Raw genomic sequence first — 18630 nt, forward strand, 5'->3', positions numbered from 1 at the left:
GGTGGTCACCCACCCAACTACTAACCGGCCGGCGTGTGGCTTAAGTACGGCTGAGCGGACGGGAAGCCCTGTTTTCCACACCCTATGGTCGTATGTATCAAGACTCTAGCCGAAAAGGCTTATGTAGTGAATCTCTTAATCCCGAGCAATTAAGCCGCCACCATGCCACCGGAAAGACGAGAAATCAATTGCGCAGTAGCTAGTGGTGTATGAGTACCTAAGTAGCACGGCATAGATTATATCAACTACTTTTATGGTCGCAAGCAGATAGAAAGTTCACTGCCGAATGCTTATCCGAATATATATTCTGTATATGCGCATGCCGGGGTTAAATAGCAATTATTATATATTTCCAGAACAATTATGTACACAGGATGCATAACTGTGATGCAAAGCTGTGCACACAATCCCGAGTGCTTCTGTCCGATACTCGGGGGGTGACAGACAAGATACGTTGTCAGTACTCTGTACTCTGTACTCCGGACTCAGTGCCACTGCCACAGCCTGGCCGCGGGGAAGCGGGACAGATAAGAATATCACATGTCAGAACCACATAATAACGTCGAATAACATCGGCCAAACCCAACCAAGGAAAGGCTATTAGAATTTGCCGGTGTCCCTAAGAATAGTCCTATGTCGGATGGCAAAAAAGGAAAAAAAAAATGTTGGGAATTTATACGAGAGCGGGGAATGACAGAGACTGGTTTTCCTATCAAGGCTATATTATTACAATGCGCAAAGGATTCGCTGTTCCTGGTTAGGTTCTCTCAACAAAATGCTGACGCGATAGACGCCGCAGAGCAAACTCTTTTCTTTGTCTTGTTCTTCCTGTCAGTTCCTGTCAGTCCCTTTATCCTCTATCCTTGAACCAAAATGGCCATCTTGGATATCACACGAGACTTACCCACGCTCTTTAAACGGCAGGTCCAGGCCACCCCCAATGCCGTTGCTTTAGAGGATGACTCCACGAAATACACCTATGCCGAGCTAGATACTGAGGTCGATGCCCTTGCTAGTCGCCTGCGCGCGTATGGGGTCAGCCGGGATACTCTCGTGGGAGTACTTCTGCCTCGCAGCGCTCATTACGTGATTGCTTGCTTGGCTGCCCTGCGTGCCGGAGGCGCATTCTTGGTGCTGGAGTTGGCTTACCCCGCAGGCTTGTTGGCCGATGTCTTGGAAGATGCCAATCCCGCCGTCGTGATCACCCATCGGCCCGATGCCCACAAGATCAAAGCTAGTCACATCCCGCTGATCGCTGTCGATGAACCCGCCGCCGATGTCAACGGACACGCCAAGGAGCCCGCTCCCTTACCGGCCAGTGATGACCTGGACCGCCTGTCCTTTGTGTCTTATACGTCGGGGACAACGGGCAAGCCGAAAGGCATTGCCAATCCACACCGCGCCCCCGTGCTCTCCTACGATCTGAGATTTGCCGTGCAGGATCAGCAGCCTGGGGACCGGGTCGCGTGCAATGTGTTCTTCATCTGGGAGATGCTGCGTCCGCTGTTGCGAGGTGCCACGGTCGTTGCCGTTCCCGACGATGTGAGCTACGACCCGGCTGCCCTGGTGGACCTGCTCGCATCCAAACGGGTGACCGAAACGCTCATGACTCCTACCCTCTTGGCCACTATCCTCTCCCGCTACCCGCACATCGAAACTCGTCTTCCCGATCTGCGAACGTTATGGCTGAACGGTGAGGTCGTGACGACAGATCTTGCCCGTCGGGCTATCAAGGCTCTCCCCAACACCCGCCTGCTCAACTGCTACAGTGCCTGCGAAACGCATGAGATTGCATGCGGAGATATCCGCGAAACGATGGACGTCGAATCCCTGTACTGCCCCGTGGGCCCGCCGATGGACCCCACACACACTTATATTCTGAACGAGAGTGGACAAGAGGTAGAGGAGGGAATTTCTGGAGAACTCTACATCGGAGGCGCGCTACTGGCGCGGGAATACCTGAACCTCCCCGAGACAACCGCCAAAGCTTTCACGCCTGACCAGTTCGATGCCACCCCCGGCGCTCGCATGTACAGGACTGGCGACCGGGCGCGAAAGCTACCTTCGGGACTTCTCGAAATCACCGGTCGAGTAGGCGCAATGATCAAACTCCGCGGTTATTCCGTCGTCCCAGCCAAGGTGGAGAGTGAGATTTGTCAGTACCTGGCTGTCAGCCACTGCGCAGTGATTGCCCATGGCGACGGCCTGGACCGGCAGCTGGTTGCATACATTGTCCTCGATAAGGAGGCTTCTGGGGATGAGCGCCCGGCGGTCGAGATCAATGAGTCTGGTCACAGCCCTGCCGCGCGTCGTGTCCTCGAGCCATATCTCGCCCACTACATGATTCCAGCGCTGTGGGTTGCGATGGAGGAAATCCCTACTAACGACGTCTCCGGCAAGGTTGATCTCAAGAGCCTTCCTCCACCCCGCAGTCCCAGCCCCAGTGGCAGCGCCACGCCAAAGGACCCCATTGGTATCAATGACGTTGCGGCGATCTGGGCAACTGTCCTGAAAACATCGAAAGCCCTGCTGAAACCCGAAGACAACTTCTTTGATTTAGGTGGACATTCCTTGTCCCTGGCGGATTTGTCCGCAAGGCTCTCCAGACATTTTGGTTTCCGTGTGCCTATTCCCCGTCTTGCAGACAACTCGACCCTTACTGGCCACCTGGAAACCGTGCGTGCAGTCAGGGATGGACACACCGCAGCAGTGCAAGCAGATCTCCCGGCGGTCCTGCTTTCTGATGCCACCCTGGATGACGATATCAAACCCTCCTCGAACGCCACCATCACCTCGATCGCTACAGCCGAGACGGTGCTTCTGACCGGTGTGACTGGGTTCTTGGGTGCCTTCTTGCTGAACGACTTGTTAGAAAACACCTCGGCTCGTATTGTCTGCCTGGTGCGGTTCAACGACCCGGAAGACGACGACCAGGCCGGAGGTGTCGCGCGTATCCGCAGAAACCTGTTGGATCTGGGACTGTGGCGCGACTCAATCATGGAGCGCGTCGAGGTGCTCCCAGGAAACCTTTCCAGAACTCGATTCGGTCTGTCGCCTCAGGCCTTCGATGACCTCGCCGCTCGTGTCCAAGTTATCGTGCATGCTGGCGCCACCGTGAACCTGGTATACCCATATGCTGCGCTGCGGGGCGCCAACGTGGGTGGAACCAGAGAGGTTCTTCGTCTGTCGGCCAAGGGCGGCGCGACGGTGCAGTACATTTCCACCAACGGTGTCCTGCCCCCGTCTGGACAGAGCGGTTGGACCGAGGATGCTACGCTGGACGTGGACGAGGTTCCAACGAAGCTGCTCGACGGCTATGGCCAGACCAAATGGGTTGCCGAACAACTCGCGCTCAAGGCTGCTCAATGCGGACTGCCGGTTAAAATCCACCGCTGCGGTACCATCAGTGGCCACAGCACCACGGGCGCGGCCAATGCGTGGGATCTGCTTACCGCACTGATCGTGGAGTCGATCAAGATCGGCTACGCGCCCGATGTGGATGGCTGGCGTGCGGAGATGACCCCCGTGGACTATGTCAGTAAGGCCATCGTCCACCTCGCGTCGCAGACTCAGGCCACACAACCGGTCTTCCACCTCGGTGACCCCGATCCGGTCCCTACTCGCTCCGTCTTTGAGAACCTGAACGAGCTTGGCTATCCTACACAGCTACTCCCCTGGGACGAGTGGGTAGCCCTTTGGTACGAGAAACGAGGCTCCGCGAAGGGCGGCGACGGTGCATTTACCGTCGACATCCTTCGCAGCGGCATGCCGACTGTCGAGTTCCTGCGCGACATTGTCGTTCTCGACAACGCCCTGACCAAGCCTTTCCGCGCGGTCATCGAACGACCAAAGGTCGACAGTGACCTGCTGGAAACCTACACCCGGCACTGGTTCGCGCGAGGATGGTTCTCCAAACCCCCCTCTCGCCAGCACGTTCTCAACCGCTCCACAAAGCCCATCTCCAGAGGGCCCCTCAGCGGCCAAGTCGCCGTGGTGACGGGTGCATCGTCGGGCATCGGCGCCGCGGTGGCAGTCGCCCTTGCAAAGCAGGGCTGCGCCGTCGCACTGGGCGCCCGTCGCCTGGACGCGCTAGAATCCGTCAAGCGACGAGTCCAATCCGAAGTCCACGACGCCAAGTGCATCATCCGCTCTACCGACGTTACAAACCCCACACACACCGAAGCCCTCGTCCACGCCGCGAGCGAGGAGCTAGGTGGCCCCGTCGATATCCTAGTCGCTTGCGCGGGTGTCATGTACTTCACCCTGATGGCCAACACGCAGACAGACGAGTGGGCGCGCACCGTCGACGTCAACTGCAAGGGTCTTCTGAATGCCTTGGCCCCGACCGTGCCGGGCATGATCTCGCGCGGCCGCGGCCACATCGTTGCCATTTCCTCCGACGCGGGCCGGAAGGTCTTTCCCGGTCTGGGCGTCTACTCGGCTAGCAAGTTCTTCGTCGAAGCTACTCTGCAAGCGCTCCGGCTTGAAACCGCGGGGACGGGATTGCGCGTCACGAGCATTCAACCGGGGAACACGGCTACTGATCTATTGGGAATGTCGACGGATACTGAAGCTGTGGAGAAATATGGAGGGGAGTCTGGAGCCAAGATTCTGGATCCGTCGGATATTGCGAATTCGATTGTTCACGCTTTGATTCAGCCGGAACATGTTTCTGTTAATGAGATGTTGGTGGAGCCGAGGGAGGAGCCGATTTAGTGTTGCTCATTGTGTATGATATTGTTTTCAAGGATGTCTTCTTGCTTCGGTACGGATAGTGATAGATAGGTAAAATTTTCTGCCATACCCAAATCTTTCTGTTGACGTGACGCGTTCCAATGTACATACTCCATACTCCGTACTCGGGGCCGGGGTCAGTACTTAGTATAGTAAGTGATCGTCCCAGATCATGACCCAAGGATATATCCAACTGAGCGGTTTTGTCTGCTTGCCGGAGCCGGGGTTTCGTCGGTGTTTCCTAAACCCCACAACCCCGATCTTCCACACATGGTCTCGTACGGAGTACAGTGCAGTTCTATGAATCAGATAACAAGTTGTCAATGTATACTTGTATTTAGTAATGTCGCAAATACAACTACGGCGAATCTGACTAGGACCGGACCAATTGCCAGGAGAGAGAGAGAGAGAGAGACGCTGTCGGAAATTTAGCTATGTTCCGTGTTCATCGGTGTGTCCGGACACTAATGCTCCTCCAACCCCACAATCCTGATCTTCATGGTCCATTTAGAGCAAGATTTTCGGTAATGATCACATGGAGCTGAAAATTTCTCGACCATGCCTAGGTAAATGCATTGCTTAGCTGGAAGGTGGTCCAATGACAGCCAGGAACAGTTTATCTTTCCGCAAGCGTCAGGTGTGACTGGCTGGTTGCAGGAACCATTTCACATGCAGAGATTACCATAGCATTGGGATGGTATAAAGGCGTTCCCAAGCCCAAATCATAATGTCCAGGTCCAAGAACAATACACAACATGCATCTATCTCTGGCCATCCTATCGTTCCTGGCTGTGTGCAGTCATGCAATTCCATTGAACCCGCAGGCACGAGGTATGAACTTCCATTCTTATTCTTTTGCGATTTGCTCACATCCCTAGATGTCCCAGCCGATGAGTTGTCGCAATTCAACTTCTGGGTCGAGTATGCTGCAGCATCATATTGTCACGACAACTATGTCGCCAAAACTGGAGACAAGTTGACCTGCTGGGCAGACAACTGTCCCCAGGTCGAACAGGCTGATACAGAGATCCTATATGATTTCTCCAAGTAAGATATCTCTCATCGGTAACTTTATCTGCATACTAATGTACAAAGTACCACCGCCACCGACACCTCCGGCTTTGTCGCACTAGACACAACTACCAAGGCAATTGTCATCGCCTTCCGTGGCTCCTATTCAGTGCGCAACTGGATAGCCGACGCGACCTTTATCCACACTGACCCGAAGCTTTGCGACGGATGCCTCGCGGAACTCGGCTTCTGGAGTTCATGGACCCTAGTCCGTCACTCCATCATGGAGACTCTGAATCACACCGTGTCCGAGCACCCCGACTATGAAGTGGTCGTGGTGGGCCATAGTCTGGGCGCTGCAGTAGCCACGCTCGCAGCCACTGATATCCGGTCCAAAGGCCATCCCTCAGCCAAATTATACGCCTATGCGTCACCACGCGTAGCTAACTCAGCCCTGGCCAAGCACATCACAGCGCAAGATGGCAACTATCGATTCTCACACATTGATGACCCCGTGCCTAAACTGCCCTTGCTGAGTATGGGATATGTGCATGTCAGTCCGGAGTATTATATCAGCTCCGCCACCAATGCTACCGTTCACACTGGGGATATTGAGGTGTTGGAGGGAGAGGTCAACTTTCAAGGGAATACGGGGACGGGGCCGCCATTGTTGACTGCTTTTCCGGCTCATAATTGGTATTTTGGAAAGACGGATGGGTGCAAAGGTCCTGGTCTGCCACTTTAAGGGCTTCATAGAACACTGTCAGTTACATTTAAAACAAAAATGCATTATACATCTCATTAGATGACCTCCGTACTCATCAGGATCAATCAAGTCGTCGTAGTTGTAGCTGTATTTGCCAGGAAGTGTACTTATAGACAGATATCTATTCACTGTGTAGAGTCAATGACCAGAACGGTGATTGCAGAAAAACCGCGCTTCTTATATAATTCATGGCCGGTCACTTGCTTGCTACACTCGTTTAAAAAGAAGTATAAATGCTCACTTGCTACAACCTCATTCAATACGCTCTCATTCAGCAAAAAACATACAACGTTGTTCCTTTTCTGCCAGCTATGTCACCTCTACACATATCAAAAGAAAGATATGCTTGTGAAGTAAATATTCTCGGCATATGTATTACTCCATCCGGTTGGTCTGTCGGCAGTACTACTAACCCACTAGCAAGCTCATGGTCGAGGACAATTCCATATGGGCTACATTCCGGTCCCTTTGGTTTGCTTGGATATCATGGGCCGAAAGTTAGTTGGCTTGGCGTAGGTACTCGGAGATTTAACGCCTACTTTTAGCATATGACCGTACACTAGACTAAATTGGATAACTGCATATTTTCTTCTTCGCGGCCGCCGCATGTCGACCTAGGACTTTTATTCACATCCCAGAGAGTTGGTGGGGAAGGACCAAGCAGAATGCATTGGAAGACATCTCTCGTGGCCGTTGCCACCCTGGTCCCTTCGTCTGCGACCTTTTTCGTCTTCCCAGAGGATGTGAACGCCACGGCGCTAGCCCGAGCATATGGAATTGACGGCACCTGCTTTGCGGCCTTGAACTCGACGATTGACTGTCACCCGGCGACAGTTGCAAGAGTCCACAGCCCAGACGATATCTACTGGACTGCGGACAATATCACCAAGCTCTGTACCTCGAGCTGCCGCGAGAGTATGACGAACTCGGTGTCAAAGGCCACAGGGTTGTTCATGATATGGTTTCCCACATGCATGCATTTAGTGTCAGGACTCCTTGTCCACAGAGAAAACGGAAGACCAAGAAGATGAAAGAAATAAACAGTCATCATAACTGACATGCCGTGCTCAATTTGCCGTGGGCTCAACCAGGATGAGAATAACAGAAGTATTCCACTGAATGACATACCTTAGTAATGATGGACGCGAGCATTTTCTTCTTCTTCTTTTTTCTTTTTCTTTCTTTAGAAGTTAACATAAGGTAACACATATCATATGGTCATGTGCCGCCTTCGCGGGGGGGTGAAGCTGAAGTTTCTGTCACTGTGTCTTAAATGTCAAAGAATATCCGCAGAGCAAGGTAGGAGTTTTACAAACCTTTCAGGCATGATATCAGAGCTATGAACATGCTCATTTATTGAAATATAATGCACCTATTCGGTGGCATACTGACTGGTTAATATGTTGCTTATTATCTGTGGATCAGGCTATGGCAAGGAAAGGCATTGACGATACTATTGTATTCTGTAGCTGTCTAGATGGATGAGGGTGGATCTCCTCTATCCGGCACATGTGTGTGGGCTCGCTAGTGCGGGCCAATCAGGAGCGAGGCACATTGGAGCCTGAGGCTCTCCAACATTATCGAAGTATAGTGAAAAGTACGGTCAGGTCATATGGAAACACCAAGTGTCCAACTGGTACCCAATATCTCAAAAAGGAAGTTTGGTCGCAACTTCCTGAAAGAGCCTCAAACAATTCTGTCCCATCAAACACGCAGTGGGCAGACTTGATTATGAGTATTATGACTGTGCCTATGAATGAGAACTTTTCATTTGCTGTCTAGCACCGATCCAAATTGTCCTCTGTCACCTGAAGCGCTAACTAAACCCCAGTTAAAAGCAACAGTTTTCTGTAATCGTTCAATTCTCTCTATCAACTCAATTCTGGGGAGTGTCAAGAGATGACATCTCACACAAACTCCCTTCCTCTCTGGGAGTTTCAATCGTCTTCGAGCTCGAATCCTTCTGTTGAAGTAGGATAGGCTGTCTATGTTGGAGCAAAGGCTAGATGAGCTTGATTAACAGGAGAAAATCTGTGACAGCTAGCAATGGCCGACGCCTGAAAATACGGCCCAACAGTGATTATGGATGCCAACGTCTGCAAACGCTGCCTCCTGAGTGTGACGGCTCAATGCCTCAGTGGCTGATAAGCCTGATATCGACAAACGCCGCCATCCAAGCAAACAAAGAAAGCACTTAGCGCGGTCACAGATCCCATAGATAAAACCCCCTTTTCCCTGTAGATAGATTCCTTTTCTTCCCTCTCCAGATTCGATATTCTCGTCGATGGCTACACTGGTTTAGATAGGAATATCAATTCGTTATTATCTACTGGTCCGAGCCCGTGACAATCTCCATATAGACCTCTATGCTCGTAAGCTCGGCAAAAACAAAAACATACAACAGCCGGGATTCGCTGGTGGTCACCCACCCAACTACTAACCGGCCGGCGTGTGGCTTAAGTACGGCTGAGCGGACGGGAAGCCCTGTTCTCCACACCCTATGGTCGTATGTGCTTGTTCAGTCTTCCCCAGCGAGTTAATACCAGACGGCACTGACCCTAGCCTTGCCCTATCTTTCAGAAGTATCGGAACCTCGTCACTAGAGTGTTGCCGCTCTTCGGTCGCGCGACCAGGGGTGAGTTAGGGTGAGTGCGCTATAGAGAGGGTGAGCCATCACCCAACATCGCGCAGCGCCGCGCAATCTCAATCCTTTGAAATCCTTCCAATCTAATGACATGCTACAGCAACTGATCAGTGGCTGTCCTTTCCCAACTTCAAACACTGAGCTATTTTGGCATCTGCACATAGCCACAAAAAAAATATTCCCTTAACATGTGATTCAGCATAAGAACAGTGCACTTTTCTCTATTCTACCATGCTGATGAGAATTTGATGAATATCGGATGAATATCGGATGAATATCAGTTCTAGTAAGCACTCTACAGCAGACTCAATACTACGTACATTTTCTACTGCGCGATACTATCGCTATAGCTCTCGGTTGTCATATCTCGTACCAAATACATATGCCATTAGAAAAGAATGGATGTACGGCTATCCGGAGAATCGGCACCGCTCCGAAGCTTCCCCGTTTCAAGAATCAATCGGAGAATAGTTGGCCCGAGTCGCAAGGCCGGAGATCCTTATATGTAACAGGCATTGAAGGCAATGAAGCTGCCGACAAGGAGGCCAAACTAGGCTGTCGTGGTCCCCTAGTGCTCCCTCCATCACCTGCCTCAATAGCAACCGCCAAGCGAGCAGCCCAGAGGGTTTACTGGCGAGTTTTTGCACAATACTGGTCAGACAAAGTGTTGACTTCCATATATGCCGAATGAATGATAATGCTCGTTGCTCCGACTGACCAATCAGAGCCGGACAATCCTGCCTATCTACGACGTACGACTTATGGCTGCCCGAGCATATGCATGAACGGATACGGCTATGATGATAGGACCGGTGACCACGGCTATGCAGCCAGCATCCTTTGACAATGACCACCGCATACATGCGTTATGCGCTTTGTACTCCTTTTGTCTCTTTGAACTTCTCTCTCGCAACGACCTTCCCTTTTTGCGCTTAGTTGACGACCGCCAGATTGTGTATAAAAAGGCCGTACGATAGATAGATATCTAGAATCAGAGTTCTTCCCCTATTTGTTCTGAATAGTGCCTATGACATCGTTCCGAGTTTCCAAGGGTGCGTGGAAAGACCCGATCCTCGTCGTAAAATAGATACATACATACATATGCACATTTTTGCTAGTCAAGCACTCAATCAGCTGCGTATGCGCACACACGTTCGTTAGGCAATATATATTTCTACCTTCAGCTAGTCCTCTCCACTTAGACCTCGTTTAGTCCGGAATAATCGACTCCCGATTTCCCTTCTGAGCTACAATCCGAGAGACCCCGCTTCACCCGGCCCCGCGTCAGGGATATGTTTGTACGGACCTTTTATATGCTAGTTTTTCATCTCGGCAGGCGTTCTTTGTCTATCGAGTCCTTCCTGTGTATAACTAGAAAATAGCTTCCGGGGTCGGGGTCTAGCCCTTTGCAACAACCATATTACTGCAACTGCGCCGCAATCTGAACCCTCAGGGTAGCAAGGCTGATTTGAAGCTCTCCCTTCATAAGGCGTTCTTAGCTACCTCCAAGGAGGAACGAAAACTGTGTCATCACCGAAGGACAAAATACTCAGAACCACAGGGCCACACCCATGCTTGATTTAACGGCATTTATTGCGACCGAGTCCAAATACAGTTCATAAACATGCCAGACCATCCAAACCCTTATCCAACAAGTCGCGATCAATTCAGCGTCGCCGTTATTTGCGCATCTACACAAGAGGCGGACGCCGTCGAGGCCCTGTTCGATGAGTTTTACGATGAAACCGGCCACGACTACGGAAAGATCTATGGGGATCCCAATGCATACACAAACGGGAGGATCGGGAAACACCACGTTGTCCTCGCTCATATGCCAGGCATGGGCAAGGGGATTGCCTCCAGTGTTGCAACGAGCTTCAACGCGAGTTATAATAATATCAGGCTGGCATTGCTGGTTGGGATTTGTGGTGGGGTTCCGCGCAAAAAGGATGGAGGAGAGATCTTTCTAGGTGATGTACTGGTCAGCAATGGCCTTGTTCAATATGATCTGGGAAAACGGTTTCCAGATAAATTTTTCCGCAAGGATACCCTTGGTGAAAGTCTGGGGAGGCCGAACCAGGAGATTCGGTCGATACTGGAAAAGCAGGAGGGAGTCAGAAGTAAAGGCCTCTTGGAGGGGCGTTTAGCGTCCTATCTTGATGTGGTCCAGGACAGGTTGGGTGTGCAGAGAGCTGGGTACCCGGGGACCGAAGAAGATTTCCTTTTTCCATCAGACTACCGACACAAGCACCGCGAGCCTCAGGCATGCAGCCTCTGCGATAGCTGCCAGGCCAGAGGAGATCCTGTTTGCTATGAAGTTTTGCAGATGCGCTGTCAGGTGCTAAAATGCGATCGCACGATAAGCGGTGTTCGGACGAGGATCCCAAGCGAGGTTGAAAATCCTCCACCAGCTGTTCATGTTGGACTCATTGCATCTGGCGATACAGTGCTATTGTCCGGGGACGACCGCGACGAAATTTCTGCAAAGGAAGAGACAATTGGGTTTGAAATGGAAGGCGCTGGTGTTTGGGACAATATTCCCTGCATTGTCATCAAGGGTGTCAGTGACTACGCTGATAGCCACAAAAGTAGAAGGTGGCAAGGCTATGCCAGCGCAGCCGCGGCGTCTTGTATGAAGGCTTTCTTATGCGAATACACCGTTCCGGATCGTTTCATGACGACTATTTCGAGTATGTAGACCGACCGCGTCATTCAGATTGATCATTTACCGAGGATAAACAATATCACAGGCACGAACCCTTTTCCATGCGCACCTGGAGACCTTGAATTGGTAGTTCCCTCTCTTGAGCAACAGCAGCAGGACTGCCTCAACTCGCTTAAATTCTCTCAAGACACCGCGCGCTTGGAAAATATAGACGAAGCACAGGAGAGTACTTGTCAATGGCTTTTCGAGCGTGAGGAGTACCAGCGTTGGTTGGATCCTAGTCCTACGAAGACAAATGACCAGAACAACTTCCTATGGATCAAGGGAAAGCCTGGAGCGGGAAAGTCAACGCTTATGAAGTTTGCTTTTCTGGAATCCAAACGGACCATGAGTAATGTGATCATTTTGTCTTTCTTCTTTAATGCCCGCGGCGATATCCTGGAAAGGTCCACGCTAGGACTATACAGGTCTTTGTTGTTCCAATTGCTTACAAGCATCCCCGTGGGAGATGGACAATCATTTTGGGATGCAGCATCTCGAAAGAACAAACAAAACCGTGTCGCCAACTGGACGCTCAAAGAGCTCCAGAAAAATTTATCTGCAACATTACATGATCTCAAGGAATCCAATGTAGTTTGGTTTATTGATGCTGTGGACGAATGTGACGAGAAAGAAGCAAGAGACATGGTCTACTACCTGGAAGACCTAGGAAAATCGGCCGCTAGTTCTGGAATCTACTTCAAGATCTGCCTCGCAAGTCGTCATTATCCCTTTATCACTCTGGATGGAGCCATTGAGCTAGTGGTGGAAGAACAATCCGGCCATCGGAGTGACATCATGAAATACATAAACAGCAAATTGAAAGCTAAGATGAACAAACAAACTCAGGAAATCAAGGGGATAGTCTGTGGACGTGCGTCTGGGGTATTTCTATAGGTGGTACTAGTGGTCCCGCAGCTGAATGAAGCATTTGACCATGGTCGCGTTGAGGCTGCGCGAAAAAGACTGGACGAGCTCCCTGATGAGCTAGATGATCTCTTCGAAAATATTCTCAAAAAAGATGATAAACACCGGGACGATCTGATCCTCTGCATGCAGTGGGTTCTGTTTGCAAAGCGCCCGTTGACCAGAGAGGAATTTTGCATTGCAATCTGGTGTGAGAGCTCCCAAATTATCGAATTGGACCCCGACAAACACACCCCTGTGCAGATAGAGCGCTTCATTCTGAGCGCTTCAAAAGGATTGGTCGAGATTACACGGTCAAAAGACCATACTGTCCAATTCATCCATGAGTCGGTACGAGATTTCTTCTTGCTACGACATGGCATGGATCGAATCGGGGCCGGTTTGGGAGGCCAGCTCAGTGGTTTAAGCCATGACCGACTCAAGAAGTGCTGCTACAGATACATAACCTCTGATCTGGCAAGGGCCTACATAGCCGAGGCGGCTGCAGATGACGGGAAACAATTACATGTCGAGGTCAATACGCGATTTGTGCTCTTGGAATACGCAGTCCATGGCTTATTTTATCATGCCAATGCTGCAGAAGGCTCTGGCATCTCCCAAGGATCATTCCTGAAGCTATTCCAAGATCATGAGGGCCCTGATTTTGGTACTTTCATCAGCACTTTCAACGCGTTTGAGCGGTACGCTATCCGGCGCCACAATTCTAATGTGCGCTTGCTCTATATACTAGCAGAAAGTGATTTATGCCACCTCGTCAGATTGCATCTGGAAATGAATACTAGTTCCAATGTTCTTGCACAAATTGGCCGTTACGGGTCTCCTGTGGACGTGGCCATCGTCAAGGGTAACGAGACTACCCTTTGTGCTCTGCTCCAATGTCCTTCAGATACCTCGGACCTACTTCAACCGGAAATAGTATCGCAGATGGAAAAGTGTTTTAGGAATTCCCTGCGGTCCAAAATGAGACATACCGATCCTATACACCTCGCACACAACGCTTTACAGCGAGGACAGCTGAAAGTCTTTGAACTTATCTTTGCCACTGGCATGCTGGACCTAAACGCAACGTTCAACAACCACCATACCATTCTTACGCGTGCGGTTCTGGACGATCGAGAAGATCTGGTCAGGTTTCTACTTGACACAGAAAAAATTGATGTGAATGCTTCAGGCAAAGGTGGAAAGTCTGCTTTTGTCTTAGCTATAGAGCGTAATCACAAGGGAATGTTGGATGCCATAATTCAACATTCATCATTCAATATGAATGCAGAGGTTGAAGGACGAGGTGCTCTTTCTTTTGCTGCAGAGAAAGGAAACGTGGCAGTCTTGCAACATCTTCTTCAGTCGGACATAACTGCGCTTGACACAAAAGACAAGGGTGGCCGGACTGCCCTGTCATGGGCAGCAGCAGGGTCATCAGTCGAAACTGTGGTTCTCCTGCTGAGTATGCATATTTTGAACCTCAATACCCGAGATGAAAATGGTCGAACACCTCTCTCCTGGGCAGCTAACAGCGGAAGTGAAGATGTGATAGAGCTTCTTGTTGAATTGCCAGACATTGAGCTGAATTGCCAAGACAATCGAGGCCTGAGTCCCCTTTGCATAGCAGCAATGAATAACAGGCCCATGGCTGTGATACTGCTCCTCGAAACAGGCAAGACAGACGTGAATCTGGCGGATGCGGAAGGGAAAACTGCTTTGACCTGGGCTGCTGAGCGTGGGCATGAGAATGTTGTCGATATTCTCCTCGGAGCACCCAAGGTTGATGTACAATACCGGACTTATCTCAAGCGACGCACCCCTCTTTTCATAGCATCTATCAAAGGCAGGTATGAGGTAGTGAAGCTGCTGCTTGAGATCTTGCAGATTGAAGTCAATGCCCAGGATATCAATGGGCAGACCCCTCTTTCTGCAGCTGCAATAAGAGGTCATGAATCAGTTGTTAGCCTACTTCTGGCTAGGTCTGATATCGACGTGGAAAAGCAAGATGTCAATGGTCAGAGTCCACTCTCCCTTGCCGCCATGAGAGGGGAAGAACAAGTTGTCAAGTGTCTCGTGATGACTGGAAAGGCCGATATGAATTCAAATGATAAAAATAGGCGAACGCCTTTGTCTTGGGCAATGGGACCGTGGTTTCCAAAGAGAACAGAGGATCGATGCATGATACACTACATTCCCTTGTCGCAGTCCCATGTCTCCGTGGTGGAACTTCTCCTCCAAGAAAACGGACAAAGATATGCCTTTGCGCCCGAAAAGCACTTTTGGATGCCCGCGTCATGGGCAAAATACATGGAAGTTTGGACATCAAGAGTGCCAGATATGGATAGTCGAAGCATTCAACGGTTACTAGACATGATACACCGATGGCACAATACCGCTAGCACTTTGTACGTCCCAACTTGTGTTTTCGGTACGGAGCGAAATACAATTCTAATGGCTGGAGAGTACTTTGAGTACCGACCTTATCACCGCCAACTTCAGGAACTGGGATACGGCAAATACAAAAACCCCTCGGTGGTCATCTTGGACTGATGTATATTACGCTTGTAATATGATATTAAGCAGCATGGAGCAGATTATATATTTTCGTTTCAGTTTATATGGCTCAAGACATAGGTTGTAGTTCAGGCCAGTTTTCTTGTTATCACTTTCCATCTGTGTGAGCACTTCGGTGAAAGCTTTGATATAGATGGTTATCTGTGTTCTAATATCTGGAATCTTTCGCCTTGCTTTAGTTAATTTGATTATTGCAACAATATCTTATTCAAGCTCTACACAGTAATTGCGGGCACAATTAGCCTCACAAGCACAGCACTTAGGACGGTCTATTGATTTGCTGAGCCCATGTGCCAGGAACACGGCGTAGTTAGTGATCCGTCCGGGATCACCCGGAGGGTGGAGTCGACAGTAATGTCGTAGATGTCGATTAGTTCAGGCAAGGATTAGCCCGACACACCTCCAACATCACAAAAACAGCATGAATGGATGTAGGATAATGTCATACTTTGGTGCTAAAATCCACTGCGGCATGGTTCTAGCGATCTGTATGTTTACACTGCCACGCCCACGATCCTTCGTTGTCGGTGTTTCTGCCTTGTCTGCAATTAGTAGGGATTGGCTTAACTCCTTATGCCTGTGGTTCGGGCCATCATCCCATCCTTATCTGAACTGGTCAACGCCAGTCTCCACCTTCCGGGGTTTCCGGTGTGTTCCCAGCATAGTGGTTCAGCGAATCACCGCCAAACCCTAGGTGCGTTGTAGAAAATGTCGCATCTCTTTGTCCCCGGAGAACAGTTGTCATCACACATTCAGGCGGCGCCAACACCATGCCGTGGGCGTCGAACCCGGACGTGGTGGGCATTATCGCGGCACACTACCCTGGCCAGGAGAGCGGCAATGCCATTGTTGACGTTCTCTTTGGAGACGTGAACCCATCCGGTCGACTTCCGTACACCATTTCCAACCATACAGAAGACTATGGCGCGCAGGCCCAGATACTGAATGTAACCGGCCCCGACGCCACCGAGCCTTGGGCCTGGCAAAGCAACTTCACCCAGGGGCTCCTGATCGACTACCGCCATTTCGACTCCAATAACATTGCTCCCCTGTATGAGTTCGGCTACGGCCTCAGCTACACCACCTTTGAGTTGGTATCGGAGCTATCAGTGCCCGGCCGCTCCGGGACCGTGTCTCCATACCCGGCCCCCACAAACTCCACACTCGCGTTGGGTGGTAACCCCAACCTGTGGAAGACCGTGGCGGCATGCTCGTCGTCCGTAAAGAACACGGGATCCGTAGCCGGCGCGACGGTCGTTCAGCTCGCGCGATTTACGGCGTAATTCTACCGTGAGGATTATTTAACTAGCCTAGTCAATGATGACTATTGTATACTAGACATATATATGGACTTTTTGAATAAATAGTTACTGGAATTTATTGTTAATTCATCTAACTTTTTATTTATTTATTTTTCAGAGGGCAATGGAAGAACTGTTATCCAGAGTCAAACCATGCAGGCTTCTCGGCGTGTTTTCCAAAGCTCCGAAAACCCTCCGTTTCATGCATGCACTATAACATGCTCTTTGCCACTTTAGTCCAGCAGGGACTTTGGTCAAAAGGATCATTTCAATCCTTCTTGAATGATTCTTCAAGATATATAGCCGGAAAGTGCTGGAGGCCAACAGCAGACTGAACAACTGAGCACACCACGGTCACCACCATACCACTCTTTAGTCTCTTCCTACAACCGAGTGTGTGGTCTTTATACACGCACACCCAACCATGAACAGCTCGGAGGTGCATCCGTCCCGGAAATTTCTGCTCGTCGTGACAACGGGAGGGTTTACACATGCCGGTAGGTGGACAAGGAAAATCCCGAATGAATATTTCTTGGTCGGTCGACTAAAACGAAGACTTGGCGTTGCAAAGGCCCCGTGTTAGAGGTCGGCAGGACGTTAGCGGCGCGCGGCCACACGATAGAATTCGCAACATTAGAGGGCCAAGAGGACTGGGTCAGGAACGAGGAATATGGATTCGTCACCAAAGTGCATCTGTTGGGCGCTGGCCCAACGGAAGACCAGCTGGAAGCGCATTACCGACGGTCATCTGATGTAGATATTCTCCAATGGCTGCATGACCTGACTTCAATTGGAAATAGCGACTTGCCAGGTGCTTGGGGGCAACTGCAGCTGTCAGGTTGAGCCGCCAGTTCTTCTGCAGCCTGTACATTCGTTGACCTTGTTGGGATCGTTGGCTGAGCTCCTTAGTGAGCCATCTCTGCTTCTGTGTTGTAACAGCTTCTGTTCGGGCTCTACAGGCAAAGGCCAGAGAGATCTCTCTTGGGCCTTTTCCTGGAGGCTTATTGGCTGCCTGCTTTGCCGCCTGGTCAGCTTTCTCATTTCCTTCTACTCCTGCGTGTCCCGGAACCCATTGGATAGTGGGTTGATGGCCTCGGGCATGTAGTCTCTTGGCTATAGTATGTGCTTGGATCACTAATGCTTGACCTGGCCCTGGCTGGGTGTGTCGCAGCCTCGCAATGGCGGCTTGGGAGTCCAGCAGGATAGTGACTGGTCTTTGATCCCCCACCTTCTCTGCTACTCAGAGTGCTCATACAACTCCAAGAAGCTCTGCATCAAAGACCTCGCATCCCTTGCCCAATGGGAACCCCCGGGTCTTCCATGTTCCTCCTGGCTCTTGCCAAGCAATCCCTGCCCCGCATCTGCCATTCTCTAATCTTGATCCGTCTGACCAGATTGCTAGTCCAGGAGAGAGAGATCACGCTGCTACTAGGGCCTCTGGGCTTGGTAGCACTTCTATTTGGCCTGGGAACTGGCTACTGGCTGTCTGTATCGTGCTTTCAAAGCCCTCGGATGGGTCCGCTGGTAGGATGTTGGCTAATTGTCGAGCTAGATGTTGTCCCAGGGACCATGGGCCCCGGTTGCTGCTTTCCGCCCATTGTCGGTTCCCTGGGGTCTGCTCCCCGGGCTGAGTGTGTTGGTCTCCTTCTCGGAAGCTCACAGGTAGAGTGGCACAGCGAAGCCGCAAAATCCGCGCCAATCCGCGCCGAATCCGCAATGGCGCGGATTCGGATCCAATGGGCCAGAATCCGAAGCGGCTGCGGATTATACACGCAGGATCCGCAGCGGCGCGGATAATCTGAATGGAGTGGCTTGGAGTGGATTTTGTGGCTTGGATTATCCACAAGATCCAATTACAATATGTTACTGTAATTTAGTAAATAACTAGCAGTTGGCCAATTTTTTAATCAAACTATGGTTGGATTTAATGATTAATATACAATGAAATGCCTTTGTTATAGATTTCAATTGGATATGGATGTTGTTG

At 50.6% G+C, this 18630-nt stretch overlaps 6 protein-coding genes across 6 annotated transcripts; all 6 read left to right on the forward strand.

Moving 5' to 3' along the window:
- The first annotated feature begins 755 nt into the window (after nucleotides 1-755).
- Nucleotides 756-5113, forward strand: ASPGLDRAFT_53440 (uncharacterized protein). The gene has a single exon (XM_022547981.1). The coding sequence runs from the start codon at nucleotides 874-876 to the stop codon at nucleotides 4714-4716; it is 3843 nt and encodes a 1280-aa protein (XP_022395371.1). The 5' UTR covers nucleotides 756-873; the 3' UTR covers nucleotides 4717-5113.
- Nucleotides 5114-5387: 274 nt separating this feature from the next.
- Nucleotides 5388-6561, forward strand: ASPGLDRAFT_182276 (lipase family protein). The gene is made up of 3 exons (XM_022543020.1): nucleotides 5388-5565; nucleotides 5613-5781; nucleotides 5830-6561. Exons 1-3 carry the CDS (start codon nucleotides 5490-5492, stop codon nucleotides 6488-6490), a joined length of 906 nt encoding a protein of 301 aa, XP_022395372.1. The 5' UTR covers nucleotides 5388-5489; the 3' UTR covers nucleotides 6491-6561.
- A 509-nt stretch (nucleotides 6562-7070) lies between these two features.
- Nucleotides 7071-7951, forward strand: ASPGLDRAFT_53443 (uncharacterized protein). Its single transcript, XM_022547982.1, has 2 exons — nucleotides 7071-7775; nucleotides 7830-7951. Exon 1 carries the CDS (start codon nucleotides 7177-7179, stop codon nucleotides 7540-7542), a length of 366 nt encoding a protein of 121 aa, XP_022395373.1. The 5' UTR covers nucleotides 7071-7176; the 3' UTR covers nucleotides 7543-7775; nucleotides 7830-7951.
- Nucleotides 7952-10910: 2959 nt separating this feature from the next.
- On the forward strand, nucleotides 10911-11897 carry ASPGLDRAFT_53445 (5'-methylthioadenosine/S-adenosylhomocysteine nucleosidase family protein; the record flags this gene model as incomplete). The annotated part of the gene is made up of 1 exon (XM_022547983.1): nucleotides 10911-11897. A coding segment is annotated over exon 1 (861 nt), but the record flags the coding sequence as incomplete, so codon positions are not given.
- A 2686-nt stretch (nucleotides 11898-14583) lies between these two features.
- ASPGLDRAFT_86737 (ankyrin repeat domain-containing protein) lies at nucleotides 14584-14907 on the forward strand (the record flags this gene model as incomplete). Its single annotated transcript, XM_022550401.1, has 1 exon — nucleotides 14584-14907. A coding segment is annotated over one exon (324 nt), but the record flags the coding sequence as incomplete, so codon positions are not given.
- A 1133-nt stretch (nucleotides 14908-16040) lies between these two features.
- Nucleotides 16041-16625, forward strand: ASPGLDRAFT_138457 (glycoside hydrolase family 3 protein; the record flags this gene model as incomplete). The annotated part of the gene is made up of 1 exon (XM_022541611.1): nucleotides 16041-16625. A coding segment is annotated over one exon (585 nt), but the record flags the coding sequence as incomplete, so codon positions are not given.
- Between the last annotated feature and the right edge of the window lie 2005 nt (nucleotides 16626-18630).

The sequence above is a fragment of the Aspergillus glaucus genome (assembly GCF_001890805.1).
Source record: "Aspergillus glaucus CBS 516.65 unplaced genomic scaffold ASPGLscaffold_43, whole genome shotgun sequence".
Lineage (NCBI taxonomy): Eukaryota > Fungi > Ascomycota > Eurotiomycetes > Eurotiales > Aspergillaceae > Aspergillus > Aspergillus glaucus.

Bases quoted from the DNA above. Each gene is read 5' to 3' on its own strand.
- ASPGLDRAFT_53443 (XM_022547982.1), top strand. From the start codon at position 7,177: ATGCATTGGAAGACATCTCTCGTGGCCGTTGCCACCCTGGTCCCTTCG.
- ASPGLDRAFT_53440 (XM_022547981.1), top strand. From the start codon at position 874: ATGGCCATCTTGGATATCACACGAGACTTACCCACGCTCTTTAAACGG.
- ASPGLDRAFT_182276 (XM_022543020.1), top strand. From the start codon at position 5,490: ATGCATCTATCTCTGGCCATCCTATCGTTCCTGGCTGTGTGCAGTCAT. The intron at 5,566-5,612 runs GTATGAACTTCC...TCACATCCCTAG, and splicing joins ATTGAACCCGCAGGCACGAG to ATGTCCCAGCCGATGAGTTG. The intron at 5,782-5,829 runs GTAAGATATCTC...TAATGTACAAAG, and splicing joins ATCCTATATGATTTCTCCAA to TACCACCGCCACCGACACCT.